The 22,679-nt window shown below is 40.9% G+C and overlaps 1 protein-coding gene across 2 annotated transcripts in view; it reads left to right on the forward strand.

Annotated features, from left to right (window-relative positions):
• Positions 1-9,279, forward strand: part of UNC5C (unc-5 netrin receptor C) — a 323,806-nt gene extending 314,527 nt beyond the window's left edge. For both annotated transcript variants that reach the window (XM_075860650.1, XM_075860651.1), the window contains 2 exons: positions 1,280-1,461; positions 4,202-9,279. In XM_075860650.1, coding sequence (XP_075716765.1) covers positions 1,280-1,461; positions 4,202-4,367 — 348 coding nt within the window. In that variant the 3' untranslated portion in view covers positions 4,368-9,279. The remainder of the gene's footprint in view (positions 1-1,279; positions 1,462-4,201) is intronic.
• Positions 9,280-22,679: the final 13,400 nt, after the last annotated feature.

The raw sequence follows: 22,679 nt of genomic DNA on the forward strand, positions 1-22,679 counted from the left end.
TCTCTATCAGTGCAGGATAGAGAGAAGGGACAGCACTTTCCTGAGTGAAAGTAAACGAATTTCATACTTACCGGCCGTTGTCTTGGTGACGCGTCCCTCTTTGAGCATTCAGCCCGACCTCCCTGGATGACGCGGCAGTCCATGTGACCGCTGCAGCCTGTGATTGGCTGCAGCCGTCACTTAGACTGAAACGTCATCCTGGGAAGCCGGACTGGAGACAGAAGCAGGGAGTTCTCGGTAAGTATGAACTTCTATTTTTTTTACAGGTTGCTGTATATTGTGATCGGTAGTCACTGTCCCGGGTGCAGAAACAGTTACTGCCGATCGCTTAACTCTTTCAGCACCCTGGACAGTGACTATTTACTGACGTCGCCTAGCAACGCTCCCGTAATTACGGGAGCCCCATTGACTTCCTCAGTCTGGCTGTAGACCTAGAAATACATAGGTCCAGCCAGAATGAAGAAATGTCATGTCAAAAAAGCAAGACGCATCCGCAGCACACATAACATGTGAATGACAGCTGCGGACTTCATTGCGGAATTTAGAATCTCCATTGAAGTCAATGGAGAACTTCCGCCATGAGTCCGCAACCAGTCCGCCACTGGTCCGCAACATCCATTGTATGATGCGGACACCAAATTCCGCTCCGCAGCCTATGCTTCGCAGCAGAATTTTCTGCCTCGTCTAAACGAAGCGTACTAAAAAGAAGTGGAAGGCAATGGAGAAACTGCTCCGCTGCGGATTAACGCTGCGGAGTGTCCGCAGCGGAATTCAAGAGCAATTCCGCCACGTGTGGCTTTGCCCTTAAGATCTCTGATTGCAGTTCAGGAATAAATCATTGCATTACTGCTATGATTCAGTCACACTATACAACCTGTATCTGCAGTTATTTCATTACTAAACCACATCATGTCCATGCTAAAGATAAAGCAGTGAACTAATTGTAGAAATTGTGAGTTATAAAAGATCATGCAGTTGCTTGTCCCATCTTCCGACGTATTGTTGGTGCAATTAACCCTGATGTACGTCAGGGCTGATCTAATTGAAACAGACCTGTGTTCCAGACACAGACCTAGCGTCCAGGGACGCAGATGTATGGTTTAATGGTAAGTTGGCTATAAATATTTTATTTCATTTCAGCAGACTAGAAATATGATGCTGGCTGAAAAAGTATTGGAATTTAATTCGGAATCTCTGATAAAGTAGAAATAAACTACGTGCACCAATCCATATAGAGAAATCGTCTTTAATATAAATTATTTGTTTGTTATTTGTACAGGAACCGTGCTGTATTATCGATTATCCTCTCATGGATTCAGCAAGTACCATAACGACCATTATAGGACCAAGTGCTTTTAGCATCCCTCTAACCATTCGACAGAAACTGTGCAGCAGCTTAGATGCTCCTCAGACACGAGGCCATGACTGGAGGATGCTAGCCCATAAATTGAACTTAGACAGGTCAGCATGCCACTGTTACTGCAATTATTAGTAACGCTTTTTTGTTCTTGAATGTCGAATAAAATACTGTATATAGCACCTTGTTATCATACAACTAATAGATGAATTGCATAGTGTCGTTGTTAGTGCTATTTTTAAGGATATTCCTCAGCTTGAACCAATTTACTACACGGAATTCAGTTCATATTGATGAGATATGTTCTATCATTTTCCTGCAATATGGACTTGTTGGTGCTCAAACAGATTAAAATGTAACAGGGGCTTTCAAAAAAAGCAATTTACTGGATTGAACCAATACTAAGCCAATCCATTCACTAGGAAATAGCTTTATATTATTATAAAACGGCACCTGCCCTGCTCAGCACAATTTAAGGGTAAGCCCGGAAATTAGTTTAAGTCATTTTCTTATTTTATCTCTGTATTTTATTTCTCGTTTTTCAATAAAATAATAGATGATAGACTATTAAGTAGCAGAAAATAAGCATGAGAAATGAGTAATAGAATTTATACCATTTATACAATTTTATGCATTAGTATAAACTCCTTGGGGTATCAGTAATTTTGTCTTAAAGTTATTGTCCACCCTTGAAAGCCTTTTTTGTTTTGTTTTCTTATTTTAATCTAAACAGGTTCAAAATTGTGTTCTGATTAACTTCTTAATATAACTTTAGGGGACAGAGCTCAGATTATTTGATACATTACCTCCATAGATCTAGAGTTAAACATTAACATTCTGGCTGCCTGAAGCCACCACTAGGGGAGCTTATAAATTTACTGTATACTGTATAATCTCGTTTACATCGTAATCTCGCGAGATTATGTTTGCCTTGCTGGAAATCTCACAGAAAATATTCAGACGTGTCAGGATTCTGAATACACATCACGTCCTGGCTGGAGGTAATGTATATTCATTATCAGGACACTGCAGTAATGTTATAGTGTGTGTATGTAGCTGCACATAACGATATAGCTATATCACTAGTGCAGTGTAAATGAATGGAGAGAAGTGTATGAAGCTGATTGGTCAGCGTCATACACTCCTCTGTACAACGCCCACTTGGTCTAAAGTAAAAACACGCCCACTTGGACATTAAGAAACTCATTAGCATAAAGCTAAAAGTCGCTCATAAAGTGGTAAAAATAGATCGTTTTTCTAAATAAAAAGCACTGCTGTCACCTACATTATAGCGCCGATCTCCTTATGTAGGAGATAGGCCACTTATAATGTGGTGACAGAGCCTCTTTAAATGCATAGTTAAGGAATCACATGTGTTATCCCCCATCCCAATTAAAATCAAATTAGCACTCACCATTGCGGAAGACAAAGAATAGTATATCGCATGGAGTGATTGCAATAAATAGCGGCGTCTACTCCACTGTATTGCGCATATCCAATGCCTCTAATGTTCATTGGACCAAACAAGAAATGTGACAATTATAGGCTGAACCGCATATACTATCATGGGAGTCTACAGGTCTCGCGCATGCGTAAAGTATAATTAGATAATGCAATGTGGTCTAAAAGGTTGGCGCATATCAACAAGGTGCAACGATTGTTAAGCCACCATATTGGTTCAGGGAATTAAGCCCATTTCAAAAGTCTATGTGGGAAAAATATGGCCATGCAGCTATAGGGTATAAAACCAACTAGTACCAACAAATATCAATAGGCAAAAGGACCCACCTGAATGGGCTATTCACCAAAAAATGGAGGGTGGAAAAGTTATGTAACAAATGTCCAGCACCATCCACACAATAGTCAATTGATCAGGAGGGTAAACTAATGGAAGAAAGTGACATTCGCAGTCCCTTAGTAAAAAAAAAAGAACGCTATTTATGATAGCCAGAGACAACTGAGTTTGATTCCAAGGTCTCATCTTATGAAGGTACATTGTCCCTAGGCAGGATGGTTCCAACACTATATGTCAGGCACATCCCCCTAATGGAAGACACCAAACAGCTCAGCGACTATAACACCCATGGGACCGTGTCAGGGGGCCCCAAAAATAGACCTTTACAACTCCACAGTTTTGTCACCAATACCATATAAATCACCTCCTAAAATGACTGAGCTATAGTTCTTTGTCCGGTCCCTACGCAAACACGCAAACACATATAAAGAATTCATGCACTTTTTATTGTTTGCGATCCAACCTTTACAATCACACCTAGCGAAACTTTCAATACTATAAGTAAAAGACATATTTATGCACCGATATATATCCTTATACCTGAGTGCTGCTTATCAACCATTTTTTTGTGTGTATATATATATATATATATATTTTATATATATATATGCGCGATTATAATGAGTGATGATTTAACATGGTTATAATAGTAAGTTTTCTTCTGTGTTATCTTCGTTTATCACTTATATCGTGTTGCTCTTTCCTTAGTTTCTCGTTCCCCACATACTTTTTCCTTTTTTCCTTCTTTCCTCCATTCTTTCCTTCCTTCCCTTCTTTCTTTCTTTCCTTCCTTCCTTCCTTCCCTACTTTTTTTTTTTCCTTTCTTCCTTCCTTCCTTCTCCTCACCTTCCACTGGACACTCAATCAACTGTTGCCCTCCCTAGTCTAGGCTCCTGGACTCACAACCACTAACCACCCGCACGACCCAGTTACTTATAGCATTTGCAGTGCCCTCAATATGTCTAAACCACAAGCTCAATTTGCAAATACTGTAATTGGTGGTTAGGTTAACGTATCTGATCATTGCATTTCTTTATCTATTTCTGCAGGTATCTCAATTATTTTGCCACAAAACCTAGTCCAACTGGAGTAATCCTAGATCTCTGGGAAGCGCAGAACTACCCGGATGGGAACCTCAGCACCCTGGCTGCAGTCTTAGAGGAGATGGGGAGACACGAGACAGTGGTATCTTTGACGGGAGAAGATAAATATTGATCTTAACTAAAAAAATATGAAGATGGAGCAACTAATAAATAGATAAAGTTACCAAGTTATAAAGACAACCTATTGAAGAGGAATTCTGACCAATGAGTTTTACTACTTCTATAAAATGGACTTTGATATAAACCTTTCTTGTATATTAACACAAAATGAAAAGGAAAAAAACATGCAAAGCTGTATCTCAAATATTATAAACCAACCTGATGCTCATTCAGTGTGCGGCTTTTTAGAGGATTTTACAGTTTCCTAGGAAACGAAATTTATTGCTATCCAGATACATGGATAAACTTTCTATACAATCCCAGCTCAAATGGACATTGTTTACATCCACTAAAGGACAGGGGTTATTGATTCCGTCCCATGACTATTTCTATTTTGTGCAAGCCATCTAAGTGACAATAATGGGCTTCTCCAGGGTAATTTAAGGAAAGCTACAGTATTTTTTTTCAATGGAAGTTAGATTGGGTGCACTGAGTACTTCACCTGATGTCCAATAATCCCCTTGTCCTGGTTGTCTGTCCCAAGTTCTTACATTCAAGCAAAGAGCAGGAAATCCAATAGTCTATGCCGGTGCCAATGTAGGTGGCAAAACCAGATTTTTTTTTTATTTCAGCGATATCACAATCAGTTACTAACATCTGAAGGGAGATACAGCGGAACCTGTCATGGCTGAACAACCATGAGTACTAACAAGAATGCTTTTACTTAAGGGTAGTCTTAGAAGGCAATGCTGACTGTAGTTGACTATTGGTATTTTGATCTTCTGCTTTAATCATCATTTACAACATATGCTTTGTTTTATTTGCCTGATATGTTTTTTTATTATTATTGTTCTGTCATCACTTACTAGAAGAGTTCATCCAATTCTTCAACTATGGAATATTAAGTGTTGGTCTAATCGATCCATTATATTCAACGTCCCACATTTATTAATAATGCCATATTATAAGCTAGTAAAAGTGGTTAAGGTGCACCCATCTTAATAAATTTGGTGCATTTTTAACACTCTGACAGGCAAAAAAATTCTTTAAATGCCTTCTATGAGCCAAAAATTGGTGTAAATACATTAATAAATGTGGGCCAATGTCTATACAGGACAATGTTTTACGCACTGTCCCTTTTAGGCTCTTTGTGCCTTTGAGATTTGACTTAATATTTTGGTATTCAATTTTAGAAAATGACTTCCAGTTGGTCAGAGATAAAGTGCTGATCGTTGAAAGATGTTGGGCTATGTTTTTTGATGTTGAGTATTAGGTCTTAGGATCATGGACTCTGTTAGGCTACAACGACAAAGCCATGTGGAGAAAGCCTGTACGGAGGCACACAGGGTCCTTACCATTCTGTGTGCCACGTTTTGGTGCCTACCTATTCTCTCCTACAAGCAATGCTTGTAGAGGAAAATCCCTCTGTAATATGGCATACAATGGAATGTGTCACGTTTTTGTTTGGGTTTTTTTTTCACGCATACGTATGAAATTGGAGGCATGCAGAGGTACTGTATAGGACCATAACTTTCTAAGGATGATGTACTGTATTACGGATCCTTACAGCACACAAAAGTAATATGGACATGCGCATAAGACCTAAACTTGACCAGTCAATAACTTTCATAAATGATCTAGAAGACACTGAGAAAGCCATACTGTTATTTATCAGAAGAATCAGTGGTTGACCATGTTGGAGAATTACTGTTTAATAGGGAAGATCATGATCGCAGCTTGGTCCTTCATACATATTTATAACAGGCCTTAATGTAGTAGGAAGATTATCTGAAAGAAGGAGAAATGCATTTCGGACACTTTTGTTACATGCAAATAGCATTTATTGGACTGAACAAACAAAGTAAATTCACAGTGAGACAGGCAAATGTCAGGCTCTAGGAATGGAGAGTTATGCTACTTGCATATGTATCAGAAAAATCTGCATGTTACACACAAGGGCTGATGCAATGCAAAGTAACATTTCATTGATCTGCAGGATATTAGGCAAACTGGTATATACAGAGTAAAATATTGCAATGACCAAACTGGAACACTCTTCAAATTGCATACTGTCCAAGGAGATTCTTTATTTATGATGCCCTCTAGTGGTGATAGGATGCCATTACTCCTTTTTTTTATCATTCCATATAGACATTTTTCTGTGTGCCTATCACATGGAAAACCTTTTTTTACAATATCGGGCTTCAGTGTTGACATTATTTTACACATTATGCCAAATATGTTATTTTATTACAATATATAGCATTGGGAACGCTGTTACATGTTGCTTGCCTTTATGAATCCATTTGCTAATAAAAAAGGAAAAAATGTACAAAAATACCTTTAGCAGGCATGTGGGGCCAATTTACATATATTTTCATTTATGTTGTGTATATGCTTGCTTTTGCTTTTTATTTTTACTTTAATTTATCACTCTAATCTATTATTTAAAGTGTGTAATGTATTAAACAATGCTTGTGTTTTTCCAATAATAATGTCATCTTCAGGAAAATGTGACTATTATAATGTATTGTATGTGGGCATACAAATATTGCATTGACTTTGTGGTCACCCTTTTTCTCTGTGCGTTGCTACCTGGGATTTATTGCACCATGTTTGATATTGGCGCTCTAGTTATTGTAAGAATACGCCTTTTATTGAATTCTGCGTTCATGATTAGAATGATGTTATTTGGAAATATACAGGTTAAATGATCAAAGAGCTTTTCCAAGGCTATAATAAGCTACCTTATTTTCAGGTATTTCTTGCCGCCACCCTGACGTCTTAACATAGCGTTAAAATAAAAGCCTCCAGTATGTACAGCGACTCATTACGCTTCCTAACAGGCTAGTTAACTAATTACGAGGGATTCTGTCTGAGTTCATAAAATTAAGGAACGATCAATGCTTTGCGACAGGATACAGTAATAGAATCAAGGTATTATCTCGCCTTTCCAAATTGGGCTCATTAAGTTAATACACTCATTAAAGGTACGTTCACTTTGGGAAACACAATACTTACTTTGTAGCTATTTCGAAACTGCAGCTCAAATTTATTAAGTGACTGCAACTCTTCCATATTAAATACTCCAATATAAAAAGGCATATTGGAGTATTCACAAAGATTCTTGTAATGGTTCCTGCCAGAAGACATTAAGACATTATACGTGGCTAAGTTCTGAATCTCTCGTATTACATGCAGCGCTCTTGTCAATCAATAGTAAGCCTGGTAAAGTAGATGAAATGTATCATAATCAAAATATGCCCAAATGTCTGCATGTATCTAGAATACCAATATGAGTGCTCCGTTAGTAGAGATCTTATGAATAATAGCCGTATAACGCACTGATGTTCCTATGCAGAGTTAGAGGTCCATATACAGATGAAGCAGAATGCATTACAACAAATCTAAAATTCTTGATAGCATAGTATAATTTCTGTAGTATTATAAGTCTATATAGGTGTATACTGCACTCACCTAACAAGTTGGACATTGGAAGTTTAATGTTAAGAAGCAGAAAATGAAAAAGAATGTTGGGTCATAAAAGTATCACAATTTTCTCCAATACAATAAATGCTAATGCAGTATGAAATCAGCATCTTATTCTGTGTAAACAGCACCTTGTAAGATGGATTACCGGACGTCTTAATAGTCAAAGAGTTCTTAAAATGAGTCAGCTGCACCTATTTATATTCCAAAATTAACATTATTTTATACCATCATTTCCGTGTTATAGCAGGTTTCACATTATAATATTTAAGTATGGAAGAATACATTTTTTGTATCGATATTTTAGAAATAAAGAGTGAATTTATCTTTATTGTTAACCAGAATTTAATGGGACTTCCTACTATTACAAAGTGGGGAAAAACACCTAAAACACTAAGCATATTATAAGACTGATGGGACACTATCCTCAAAAATGTCTATACCGTACACGTACATTTATCATGCTCGAGGGGGCAGTATCGTTAAATGCTTTTTATGTTTCTTACTTGTTTACGTTGTCTTTTATAACTATATTTACACAAAACTAAGGCTGGATGCATTTTATGGTTCTCACATAGAGTAAAAGGCTAAAGTTAGACAATGGTTGTTAATATTACCCACAAATCCTATGGAAGTCCCGAAAAGGAAGCAACCAATTCAATGTAATGAATCCCTAATGAAATGTTTTAACAAGATAACATAAAAACCTAAAAGAAAAAATCCTCTAAAATTTTGAAAAGATCAGTCTATGGGAACTTGTACACGGCAGCTTTGTGTGCATGAGCATGGTACGGCGACACACAGAGTTCACACCGAATATACCTTTAATATGGCATATGATGGAGTAAAGTAAAGTTAACTAGCGAATTAAAGAAGTTGTTTCCTAAAACTAAGCTCCTCAGTGAGATATTTCTGCGTATTTCAGGTAAACTTGAGTTTGTTGACTGCAGTGTGTATAGGAATTTGACCACACAGTATTGGACACTGGGCCATATCAAAAGTAGTCCAATTGATTTCCCTTCGTGAATAGAGATCTTATCTCTGGATCACTAAACTGGCATTCTAAAATAGAAAGCAATGGCCAGACTTGATTTCGCTGTGAAAGAGGGAAAATCTGATATACCAGTAGGCGTGGTCATAATTTAACCCTTGTTTGTCAGTTAAAAAACTGTATTGGTTCTATTCAAACTATGATGTGTATGAGCAAATTGAGCACAGCGCAGATTGTCCTGTCTGTTAGTTGGACTGCTAAGTCTTGCAGAATATATGAAATCAGAAGATTGTCTTAGAGTCTTTAAGAAACAATTACACAACAATTAAACATTAAATATTAATTACATCTTTTAATTAGAATTTAGTTCAGGATGCCATTTGCTTTACATGTACATTTTTATTGGTAGAGCTCTGTTAAAAATTAAAAATTAAATTATATCTATAGTATGCATATATATATATATATATATATATATATATATATATATATACATACATATCTATATTGATATATATATATACATATATATTTTTCAATTGATTTATATATATATATATATATATACACACATAGGTATCTATATATATATATATATATATATATATATATATACACATATATACATGTATGTATATATATATATATATATATATATATATGTCTTACAATTCCTAATGTAACCAGTAGGTGGCAGAAAATATCCCTCACATTGACACTGAAAGGCTAGTAAAATTGCGACACAAACTGAGCGCACATTCTGAAAATACATTGTGTTTGTAAGCTTTACTTTTACACTTGTGACAAGCATTGGCCATGTCTATTCATAATTTCGGCATATATGATGGGTTTGGTGATCTAGTATGAGAACTGGGTAATATGTGTAAGTTGTAATGACTGAAAGAAACCCAGTGGATTCCTTAAGCTGAGGATTTAATTCTCTCAAGTATTTTTACTACAGCAGTATTACTGCAAAAGTGTTACTTACGTTTTTGGCTATAGAGATATAGAAACCAATTTAGTTTTTGTCTTTTATTTTCCTCCAGCTGTATTTACTATGCAATTCCTTTTTCTAAAGATGTACTAAGAAAGAAGTGCTATCCATTGCATTCTTTGTATTCCTGTACAGTGAGATGTAGTTTACTCTCTAGGTGTGCCTCATATCCCCCCCCCCCCCCAGCCTGTTTTCTTTTTCACTGTTTGTAAATGCCTGCATTTATTCTGTCAATCTGACATGTAAAAAGTGTAAGAATTTTTTTTTAAAAAGGTAATAAATTATATTTATAAGCAACAATCAACTGTCTGGAGTTGTCATTTTCTTTTTAACCCCTTCCCACTTTGGCCACTTTGACCTTCCTGACAGAGCCTCATTTTTCAAATCTGACATGTTTCACTTTATGTGGTAATAACTTCGGAATGCTTTCACCCATCCAAGCGATTCTGAGATTGTTTTCCCGTGACACATTGGACTTTATGTTACTGGCAAAATTTGCTCAATAAATTTAGTATTTAATAGTGAAAAATACCAAAATTTTGTGAAAAATTGCAAAAATTAGCATTATTCAAAATGTAAATGTATCTGCTTGTAAGACAGGCAGTTATACCACATAAAAATGTTTAACATCCCCCATATGTCTAATTTAGATCGGCATTGTTTTTTGAATATCGTTTTATTTTTCTAGGACGTTACAAGGCTTAGAACTTTAGCTGCAATTTCTCACATTTTCAAGAAAATTTCAAAAGGCTAATTTTACAGGGACCAGTTCAGTTGTGAAGTGGCTTTCAGGGCTTTATATATTAGAAACCCCGAATAAGTGACCCCATTTTAAAAACGTCACCCCTCAAAGTATTCAATACAGCATTTAGAAAGTTTCTTAACCCTTTAGACGTTTCACAGGAATTAAATCAATGTAGAGGTGAAATGTACAAATTTCCTTGTTTTTTTTTTTTAAATTCATTTTTAATCCATTTTTTTTGTAACGCAGAAGGTTTTACCAGAGAAACGCAACTCAATATTTATTGCCCAGATTCTGCAGTTTTTAGAAATATCCCACATGTGGCCCTAGTGTGGTAATGGACTGAAGCATCGTCCTCAGAAGCAAAGGAGCACCTAGTGAGTCTTGGGGCCTCCTTTTTATTAGAAAATATTTTAGGCACCATGTCAGGTTTGAAGGGCTCTTGTGGGGCCAAAACAGTGGAAATCCCCCAAAAGTGACCCCATTTGGGAAACTAGACCCCTCAAGGAAATTATCTAGGGGTATAATGAGCATTTTGACCACACAGGTTTATTGCAGAAATTATTGGAAGTAGGCCGTGAAAATGAAAATCTACATTCTTTCAAAGAAAATGTAGGTTTAGCTAATTCTTTCTCATTTCCACAAGTACTAAAGGACAAAAAGCACTGCCACATTTTTAAAGCAATTTCTCCCGATAAAAACATTACTCCACATGTGGTCATAAATGGCTGTTTGGACACACGGCAGGGCTTAGAAAGAGCGCCATTTCGGTTTTGGAACTCAAATTTAGCAGGAATGGTTTGCGGAGGCCATGTCACATTTGCAAAGCCCCCGAAGGGACAAAACAGTGAAAACCTCACACAAGTGACCCCATTTTGGAAACTACACCCCTTGAGAAATTCATCTACGGGTGTAGTGAGCATTTTGACCCCACAGGGGTTTTATAGATTTTATTAGGATTGGGCAGTGAAAATAAAAAAAAATCCTTTTTCTTCAAGAAGACGTAGCTTTAGCTCAAAATTTTTAATTTTCTCAATAAATAAAAGAAAAAAAGAACCACAGCGTTTGTAAATCAATTTCTCCTGAGTACGGCAATACCCGATATGTGGTCATAAACTGCTGTTTGGGCACACGGTAGGGCTCAGAAGGGAAGAAGCGCCATTTAGCTTTTGGAGTGCAGATTTTGCTGGATTGGTTTCTGGGCACTATGCCGCATTTGAAAAGCCCCTGTGGGACCAAAACAGTGGAAACCCCCACAAGTGACCCCATTTTGGAAACTACACCCTCAAGGTATTCACCTAGGCATATAGCGAGCATTTTAACCCTGCAGGTGTTTTGCAGAAATTAGTGTGCACTCGATGTTGCAGAGTGAAAATTGTATTTTTTCCATAGATATGCCAATATGTGGTGCCCAGATTGTGCCACCATAACAAGACAGCTCTCTAATTATTATGCTGTGTTTCCCGGTTTTAGAAATACCCTACATGTGGCCCTAATCTTTTGCCTGGACTATCGACAGGGCTCAGGAGTGAGAGAGTACCATGCGAAATTGAGGTCTAATTTCGCAACTTACACAGTATTGGTTCACGATTGCAGAGTCTCTGATGTGAAATGATAAAAAAAAAAACCTGAGAAGTGACCCCATTTTGGAAACTATACCCCTCAAGGCATTTATTAAGGGGTGTAGTGAGCACCTTTTCACCCCACAAGTCTTTTCCATAAATGATTGCGCTGCAGATGGTGCAAAGTAAAAATTAAAATTTTGTATGTCATATATTTATATGTCGTGCCCAGCTTATGCCACTGGAGACACACAACCCAAAAATTGTTAAAGGGGTTCTCCAAGGTATGGTGATGTGAGGGAGTAAACTACTGTTTGGGCGCGCTGTAGGGCTCAGAAGGGAAGGAGCGCCATTTAGCTTTTGGAGCGTGGATTTTGCTTGGTAGTAGTTTTGTTTGAAGTTTTACTGGTATTTCAGTTTATAATGTGGGGGTACATGTAAGCTGGACAGAGTACATCAGGGGAATTGTCAGGTGGTATAATAATGGAGTAAACAATAAAATAATCCATAAATGTGTGTTACGCTGTGAAGCAATCCTTTCTGCACAGGCCGATGTCGCACTGATAAATGGTGTCCTTACTTAGCTCCCATTTGGTCCACACTCCGCACCTTTGCAGTTTGAGTAATTTTGCTGGGAAGTGTTGTCCTGGTATAATACGGGCACCCTCGCTTCCAGCAGATATGTTTGGGCCCTCCCCTTCCTGGTTCCCTAATTTTAGTGCCTTGATAATTTGCCTCTTGAAACAGAAGAAATGTTCCCCTCGGGCCAGAACAACCGCATATTTTTATTTCCTGACTTATTGGAGGCTTAACTAATTTTATTTTTTCATAGATGTAGTGGCATGAGGGCTGTTTTTTGTGGGATGAGCTGTAGTTATTATTGGTACCATTTTGGGGTACATGCAACTTTTTGATCACTTGTTATCCTCTTTTTTTGGGAGGCAAGGTAATAAAAAAACAGAAATTCTGCTGTAGTTTTTTTTATACAGCGTACACCATGCATTATAAATTACATGTTACCTTCATTCTGCAGGTCAGTACGATTCCGGCGATACCAAATTTATAGAACTTTTTATGTTTTACAACTCTTTGCACAATAAAATACATTTTGTAAAAAGAATGTATTTTTTCTGTCGCCAAGTTGTTAGAGCCATAACTTTTTTATTTTTCGTCAACGGAGCTTTCTGAGGGCTTGTTTTTTGCGAGACGAGTAATAGTTTTTATAGGTACCATTTTTGGATACATGCGACTTTTTGATCACTTTTTATTTCAATTTTTGTAATTTGACCAAAGTGACCAAAAAAAAGCAATTCTGGCATTATTTTTTAGGTTGTTTTTTATGGCGTTCACGAGCGAGGGACAACTAACATAATATTTTTATAGTTCAGGTCGTTACGAACGCGGCGACACCAAATATGTATGGTTTTATTATTTTTTTACAATAATAAATGACTTGATAAGGGGAAAAGGGCAATCGTGTTTTATGTTATTACTTGAAACTTTTATTTAATTTTTAACAACTTTTATTTTACACTTTTTTTTAGTCCCACTAGGGGACTTGAAGGTCCAACTGTTTGATTGATGTTCTAATACATTGCACTACCTATGTAGTGCAATGTATTAGAATTGTCAGTTATTCACTGACAGCAAGCCAATCCGGCTCCGGGCGGGGCCTAATCGGCTTCTGTAATGGCAGACAGGAGGCCATCTTCAGGCCTCCTGTTGCCATAGTAGCAGTCGCCAGCCTGGCCATCACATGGCAGGCCGCCGATTTGCTACAAACCACTTTGAGGCAGCGATCGCATTGGTTCGCTGCATCGAAGGGGTTAATGGCAGGAATCGGAGCTAGCTTGTTGATACATTGGAGTGTCCATTGTAACATACAGCGGACACCTACTGCTGATGACGCCGGCTCATCTTCTGAGCCGGAAGCTGAGCCGGGGCCATCTTGATAATGGTACCAGTAACCTTTTAGGCCCCCGCCGCTGAGCGGGGCATAGGAGGCTTCCGTTGCTGGCAGACCGGGAGGTAAGTATTAGGCCTTCGATCACCTTTGCAGCAACCCAGCGATTACGGTGCCGGTGGCTAAAAACTCTTCACATGCTGAGATCTCTATTGAACGGAGCATCTGAGGGGTTGATCGGCTGGATCGGTTGCTAGCTCCAGTCCTTGCCGATACCTCAGTGTGCAGGCTGTAACATACAGCTGGCACCCGGCGGTGATGGTGCGGGCTCAGCTCCTGAGCCCGCACTATCACCGCGACGTAATTGTACTGCGCTTTGCGGGAAGCCCTTCCCGATTGTGCCAAATATATACGGCGGATGTCAGGAAGGGGTTAATATACATGAATAATAATAATAATTACAATTACACAGCATTTATAAAATAATGTTGAGTTTCCCAAAGATAGTGAAACCGAGCTGCAATACCATCACAGCCCATGGACAAGAGTGGTCCGGTTTCTGGTAAAAAATAGCAGACCCTTGTTCAGACAACTTATTAAGAGTTCCAGTATCGTATATACTGTATACAGATAATACTGAAATCTAGCTGTCCACTCCTAGCCTTGCCTCTTTGCTATCCTGTATCCCAGCTATTGCATCATTTATGTCTTGTCATTTTCTAAAGCTCAAAAGCTGATAAAAAAAAAAAAAAGAACTTGATCTTTTTACCATCTTTATCCTCTGCTGGAACTTACAATTACTATTGCTTCCACCAAAATACCTTCTTCTCAAACTTACTTCCCATTAATAACACTTGTCCCTAAACTCATAGTGGTAGTGTAATGACGGGGTGGGGAGACAGACAAGTGAGCCCTAATCTACCCACCACTCAGTCCCTGCCTACTTGCAACGACCCGCCCTAGGCGACGGGGTACAACTGGGCGATGGTCCCTACGCTCAATAAGTGCACGACAGACAAACAGACAAGGGTACACAGAGCTAGGGGGAGAAAGGGGCAGTTGCCCACGGCAACACCGTGAGCAACAAGAGAAGTGAACAAGCCGAGTCAAACCAGGAGAGTATGAGGTGCCAAACGCAGAGCAGTAGAGTAGTAAACAAGCAGAGTCAAACCAGGAGTGTACGAGGTACCAAACGCAGAGCAGGAGAGTAGTCAGCAAGCTGGGGTCAATATGAAGCAAGGACAATGGTACAAGAAGCTGCAGCAGGGCCAGGAAACCAAACGAGAAGAATCACAAGCAAAGGAGGAACAGGACAGGCAGGTATAAATAGACAGAGGGCGGGAGCTAGCTCCGTCTGGCCAGGCTGTGATAGGTTCTCCCACTCCTAAGCCTGGAAGATGGAGTCAGTCTCACAGACATAAAAACAGGTGCAGACTGATTATCTATGGGCGTTAACCCCGAAGCTGTGCCTGGCAGATCTTTTACAGTACCCCCCTTTTATGAGGGGCCACCGGACCCTTTCTAAGTGGACCTGGTTTACTGGGGAAACGAAGGTGAAACCTCCTGACCAATATCCCAGCATGAACATCCCGAGCGGGTACCCAAGTCCTCTCCTCAGGCCCGTATCCTCTCCAATGGACCAGGTACTGGAGGGAGCCTTGGACCATCCTGCTGTCCACAATCTTGGCCACCTCGAATTCTGCCCCCTCAGGGGTGAGAACAGGGACCGGAGGTTTCCTCGAGGGAGCCAAGGACGGGGAGCAGCGTTTAAGGAGGGAGGCATGGAACACGTCGCGTACTCGAAAAGATGGGGGCAACTCCAGTCGGAAGGAGACAGGATTGAGGACTTCAATGACCTTGTACGGCCTAGAAAAAGGGGGAGACCCCTGACGAGTTACTGACCCGGTTATTAAGGGAAAATTCGGCGAGGGGAATAAATGAGACCCAATCATAATGACAGTCAGAGATAAAAAACCTTAAATATTGTTCTAGAGACTGATTAGTCCTCTCAGTTTGGCCATTAGTTTCAGGATGGAAGGCAGAGGAGAAGGACAGATCAATCTCCAACTTTTTACAGAAGGCTCTCCAAAACAATGAAACAAATTGTACCCCTCTATCAGAAACAATATTGACAGGGACCCCATGGAGACGCAGGATGTGTTTGACAAACAAGGTAGCTAACGTCTTAGCATTGGGTAGTTTTTGAGGGGAACAAAGTGGCACATCTTACTGAAGCGGTCTACTACAACCCACACCACCGACTTGCCTTGAGATGGAGGCAAATCGGTGATAAAATCCATGGAGATATGGGTCCAAGGTCTCTGGGGAATGGGCAAAGAACATAGTAAGCCCAATGGTCGGGACCTGGGAGTCTTGGACCTAGCACAAACTTCACAAGCGGCGACGTAGGCCTTAACGTCTTTAGGCAACCCAGGCCACCAATAGTTTCTGGCAATGAGGTGCTTGGTACCCAGGATGCCTGGATGGCCAGATAGTGCAGAGTCATGATTTTCCCTAAGTACCCTTAGCCGGAATTGCAGGGGAACAAACAGCTTGTTCTCAGGAAGGCTCCCGGGAGCTGAACCTTGATCAGCCGCAATTTCAGAGACTAAATCAGAATAAATAGCGGAAATGATTATACCTGGAGGCAAAATACAAGCAGGATCTTCCTCCGAAAGGAGGGCTGGCCATGAAGCTACGTGACAGTGCATCAGCCTTAACATTTTTAGACCCAGCCCTATAGGTAACCACAAAGTTGAATCTGGTAAAATATAACGCCCAACGAGCTTGTCTCGGTTTTAGCCTCCGGGCAGATTTTAGGAAAACCAGATTCTTGTGGTCGGTAAGGACCGTTACCTGGTGCCTAGCCCCCTCCAGGAAGTGGCGCCACTCTTCAAATGCCCATTTAATGGCTAAGAGTTTGCGGTTGCCAATATCATAGTTACTCTCAGTGGGTGAAAACTTCCTGGAGAAGTAGGCACAGGGAAGGAGATGGGTGAGGGACCTGGTACCCTGGGACAAGACAGCCCCCACTCCCACCTCGGACGCGTCAACCTCCACGATAAACGGCTCCATTTGGTTGGACTGAACCAGCAGCGGGGCCGAGATAAAGCACTTCTTAAGGACCTCAAAATCCTGGACAGCCACAGGAGGCCAGTGGAGGAGATCAGCACCTTTGCGAGTGAGATCCGTAAGAGGCTTAGCGATGACCGAGAAGTTAGCAATAAACCTCCTGTAATAATTAGCGAACCCCAGGAAGCACTGTAACGTCTTCAGGGGCGTCAGGAGCCAAGGAGAAGGCCCATTCTTGGGGCCCTTCCTGGAGCCGGGACATAATTATACCCACCCGCTGGCTCTCAGAACCTGAGGAGTGGGGCTTTAAACGAAAATAGAGCCTACAACTCTCCCAAAAGGAGAGAAAAGTTTTCCGGTCCCCTGAGAACCGGTCGGGCAACTTGAGGTGGGGTTCAAGAGGTGAGGTGAGGGGGACTACCATGGTAGCATCAGGCTGGTTGACCCTCTGAGCCAGGGCCTGGACCTGTAGGGAGAGACCCTGCATTTGCTGAGCCAGGGTCTCTAGGGGGTCCATAGTGGTGTCAGGGACCAGGGTAGACTAGGTATGGGCTTGTGATTATGTAATGACGGGGGTGGGGAGACAGACAAGTGAGCCCTAATCTACCCACCACTCAGTCCCTGCCTACTTGCAACGACCCGCCCTAGGCGACGGGGTACAACTGGGCGACGGTCCCTACGCTCAATAAGTGCACGACAGACAAACAGACAGGGGTACACAGAGCTAGGGTGCGTGAAAATCACGCAGGTTACACAGAAGCAATTCCGTGGGGCGAGTGTGATTCGCGCAACTTCTGTCAAACTATGAATGTGAACAGAAAAGCACCACGAGTGTCATAATGATGGCGGCTGCCCGAAAATCACGCAGCCGCGCATCATACAGGGCTGACACACGGAGCTGTTACGTATCTTTTGCGCACGCAAAACGCAGTGTTTTTTGCGTGCGCAAAACGCACACGCTCATGTGAATCCGGCCTAAACGTAATGGATCTGTATTGCAGGCTGCGTAGATCTGTGTGGGGTGATATATCTCATATTTCTCTTAGATGCACTGAGAACAGTATTTCCAGGGGAAAACTTGGTCTGATATAAGACATCTAATGCTGGTGTGAATTAAAACTGCATGCATTTTATGCATGTCTTGATTTAAAGGGGTTGTCAAGTTTCATCAAATTAATGTTATTTTTTGTATAATGAAAAGTTTTATAATTTTCTAATATACTTTCATTATCACGAATTTAATTTTTTTTAAGAACTCTGCTTGCTGTTATTCAGGAGGAAAATTCATTATTTACTTCCAGTCGATAACATTTTGTCCACGGTCATGTGATGGACACACAGGTGAAAGGCTCATTACAGTTAGACTCTATTCACATGACAGGGTCCAAGTGTCGGCAGATGAAATTGGCCGTTTTGGTCCGTTTTTCTCAGCCGTTTTCATCCGTTTTGCATTCATTCCCTTTCCGTTCCAATCCGTGTATCCGTTTTGACACTCTTTTCATGTGTTTTTTTTCCTGTCCATTGTAAAAACGGATGAATTTACTGTGTCAATTTTTTGCCAAACACTTCCCTGTGTAGATAATGCCACACAGCCCCCCTGTAGATACTGTCACAGCCCCCTGTAGATAATGCCACACACTGTCCGTTATAGAAAATGCCACACAGCCCCCTGTAGATACTGCCACAGCCCCCCTGTAGATAGAGCCACACAGCCCCCCTGTAGATACTGCCACAGCCCCCCTCTAGATAATGCCACACACTTCCCTCTATAGATAATGCCACACAGCCCCCTGCAGATAATGCCACAGTCCCCCTGTAGATAATGCCACACAGCCCCTCTGTAGAAAATGCCACACACTGCCCTCTGTAGATAAAGCCACACAGCCCCCTGTAGATACTGCCACACACTGCCCTCTGTAGATACTGCCACACAGCCCCCTGTAGATACTGCCCAAGCCCTCCTGTAGATAATGCCACACACTGCCCTCTGTAGATAATGCCACAACGCCTTCTATAGATACTGCCACAGCCCCCTGTAGATAGTGCCACACAGCCCCCCCTGTCAGAAGTGCCACACAGACCCCTTGTATATAGCATCCCTGTCGATTGCCCCCCCCCCCCACCGTAGATAGAACCCCCCCCCCCTTTCCTGTAGATAGCCCCACTGCAGGAGACTGCTCCAGCTTCTGCAATACTGTGGCCGGGGATTAGGGATTCCGCTCCAACAGGGAGCAAAAAAATCTCCTCCTCACATGCACTTCGCATGGTGAGGAGGAGAAGAGAGAGAGTGAGCGGCAAAACACACGGCTGGCACTCGAATCACATCCAAGTGACAGCCATGCTTTACACGGCCCCATAGACTTCTATGGGAGCCGTGCGGCTGAGAGAACGGCCCAAAATAGGGCATGTTCCATTTTTTGACAGCCCGGTTTACTGGGCCATCAAAAAATCGACCATGTGAATAGCCCTATTTGGGGTCTATTGTTCCTACTGCGGCCGTCAAAAAATGGCCATCACACGGCCGAGAATCCCTGTCGTGTGAATAGGGCCTTACAGTATGTGTATCAGCAATGTGTGTTCTAATGATCCCAGCACCAGTGTGTCCATCACATGAGCATGACTACTGCCTAGGTGCCAGCCTGACCCCCAGCTAACACTCTGTCAGTGCTTCTCAAACTGAAAGGTGTGAGTGGTCATATGCTGATTTCTACTGCTGCAAAGGCCTTTCTATTGCTGCAGCAATCTCTGGTTTAGTTGCATATTTGACTCAGTTTGTGCTTATGTCAATGTTCTATTTGGTTCAGGAGACAAATGAAAAATAAATGTAGACAAATATTTAATTTTAGCATAGACTCTGACCAATGGTGAGACATGATCATGTGTTGGTTGGTTGGTTGGTTGGTTGGTTGGTTGGTTGATTGTTTGATTGGTTGGTTGGTTGGTTGGTTGGTTGGTTGGTTGGTTGATTGGTTGCTTGGTTGCTTGGTTGGTGAGGCCAAGGTAGAAAACGGTTGAGAAGCCCTGCTTTATACTTATCCACTTATTATCTAATCTAATATAGGGACTATACAGGATGGCATCATCCTACTCTACAGAGGACCCTACAGGTTGATGTCACTAGCTCCCTCTGGTGTCTGTTGCAAAATAACAGCCGTAACATTCTAGGACCTTGCTTACCAAAACAGCTAACATAATCTTTATTCATTAAAAAGTCTGAAGGTCTAACTAATATAACGCAGAGATTCACTTGGTTAATCTATGCTTTATGTTGGAGAACTGCTTATACAGCTGATCCCTAAGGTATAATTATTATCAGAATATCTCCTTTTATGAGCAGGAGAATAGAGTAATATTGAGAAAATCACTTTCCCTGCTGTTGCCTGTGAATCCATTGTGAGAATAAGGCAGTCTGTATTCTGCCTATGGCGCTGTAGTTAAACATACTGTGCCTTTTGACGGGCAGCAAGAAAGAACAGGGATTATGTTTATTATGCAGCTCTCTGATGCATCATTAGAATACAACATAAAACTGTCGGTTTAACAAAATAGAAAAGAAGAAGAAGAAGGATAACAGCAAAGATTTAAAACATGAATGGACCTCATGTATTAAATCAATAGACACACTTTGAGCGCTCATGGTGACTTCCACACAAGTGCAATAAACATACTATGTAGGGACCTCTTCTCTACAATCCCTGCAAAAGCCAAAATGTGTTAAAAAGGTCAAAATAACCTTGTAATGTTTCTATTTCTTCAATACTTGGCTGTGGGTCTGAATATTTTAGTACCTGAGAAATCAATGATATGTGTTACATAGTAAAATATAACGATAACAATGTGGAGAATTAAACCTGCTGTCTTCAATTTCTAAGAATTCAGTTGAAAAATATTAGGATATTGAGCCTATTATTTTTCTACGTGACCATGTAAATGGATGTATCGACGGGCCTGTATGCCTATGTCTGTTTGAAATTAAGATTGTGCTAAAAATGCCAAAGATAAGATATAGTAAGTAAAATGGTAACATTGAGCACATCATGGCAAAAACTGTGACTAAGCAAAAAAAAAAGTAAAAATCCCCTTAATATCAGCTATAGTGGAATTAATGTATTTATAAATTAGCAAAATTGCAATATTTTCAGTCGACTGCGCTATTGATTCCGTTGAAAAAACGGAAACCTGCCAGAACGGTGACAAACCATTAGCAATGTTTCTATCACCATTGATATCAACGGTGATGCAAACAGAAGCTGTGGTTTCCGTTTGACTTTCCGTTGAGGGGTTCCACGACGGAAACCTCAGACAGAACCCCTGATCGGAAAGCCAATGCTGATGTGAACCGGCCCTTAAAAAAACTATTTAAAAAAAACAAAAAAACAATGTAGCACATTAGCTCAACAAAAGCACCCTTAGGGCATGCCCAGACGTGGCGGAATTCTTCCGCAACTGTCCGCATCAATGCCGCACAGAATCTGCCCAAAATGGGCAATAAATTGATGCAGACTAGCTGCTGCGTATTGAGGTGAAAGTACTTCCCTTCTCTCTATCAGTGCAGGATAGAGAGAAGGGACAGCACTTTCCCTAGTGAAAGTAAACGAATTTCATACTTACCGGCCGTTGTCTTGGTGACGCGTCCCTCTTTCGGCATCCAGCCCGACCTCCCTGGATGACGCTGCAGTCCATGTGACCGCTGCAGCCTGTGATTGGCTGCAGCTGTCACTTAGACTGAAATGTTATCCTGGGAAAGCGGACTGGAGGAAGTAGCAGGGAGTTCTCGGTAAGTATGAACTTCTATTTTTTTTTACAGGTTGCTGTATATTGTGATCGGTAGTCACTGTCCAGGGTGCAGAAACAGTTACTGCCGATTGCTTACCTCTTTCAGCACCCTGGACAGTGACTATTTACTGACGTCGCCTAGCAACACTCCCGTAATTACGGGTGCACACACGTAGTCACCCGTAATTATGGGTGCACACACGTAGTCACCCGTAATTACGGGAGCCCCATTGACTTCCTCAGTCTGGCTGTAGACCTAGTAATACATAGGTCCAGCCAGAATGAAGAAATGTCATGTTAAAAAACCAATACGCTCCGCAGCACACATAACATCTACATTACATCTGCGGACTTCATTGCGGAACTTAGAATCTCCATTGAAGTCAATGGAGAAATTCCGCAATGAGTCCGCAAACAGTCCGCCACACGTCCGCAACAACCATTGTATGCTGCGGACACCAAATTCCGCACCGCAGCCTATGCTCCGCAGCGAAATTGTCCGCAACGTGTAAACAAACCCTACTAAAAAGCTGTGGAAGGCAATGGAGAAACGTAGTGTCCGCTGCGGAAATGGAGTGTCCGCTGCGGAATTCCAGAGCAATTCCACCACGTCTCGCCATGACCATACAGCTGTTATTGTATCCAATCTACATAATCAAATCAGATTTACATAACATACTTTTTTTAAAAGATTTTGAAGTGTATATATTACCAGTGTGTGTGTGTTTTTATATATTTATATATATAGTCAAAAATATCCAGCACTCCGAAACTTAGTGAAGAAAAGGGAGCTTTA

This window comes from Rhinoderma darwinii, chromosome 1 (assembly GCF_050947455.1).
Source record: "Rhinoderma darwinii isolate aRhiDar2 chromosome 1, aRhiDar2.hap1, whole genome shotgun sequence".
Lineage (NCBI taxonomy): Eukaryota > Metazoa > Chordata > Amphibia > Anura > Rhinodermatidae > Rhinoderma > Rhinoderma darwinii.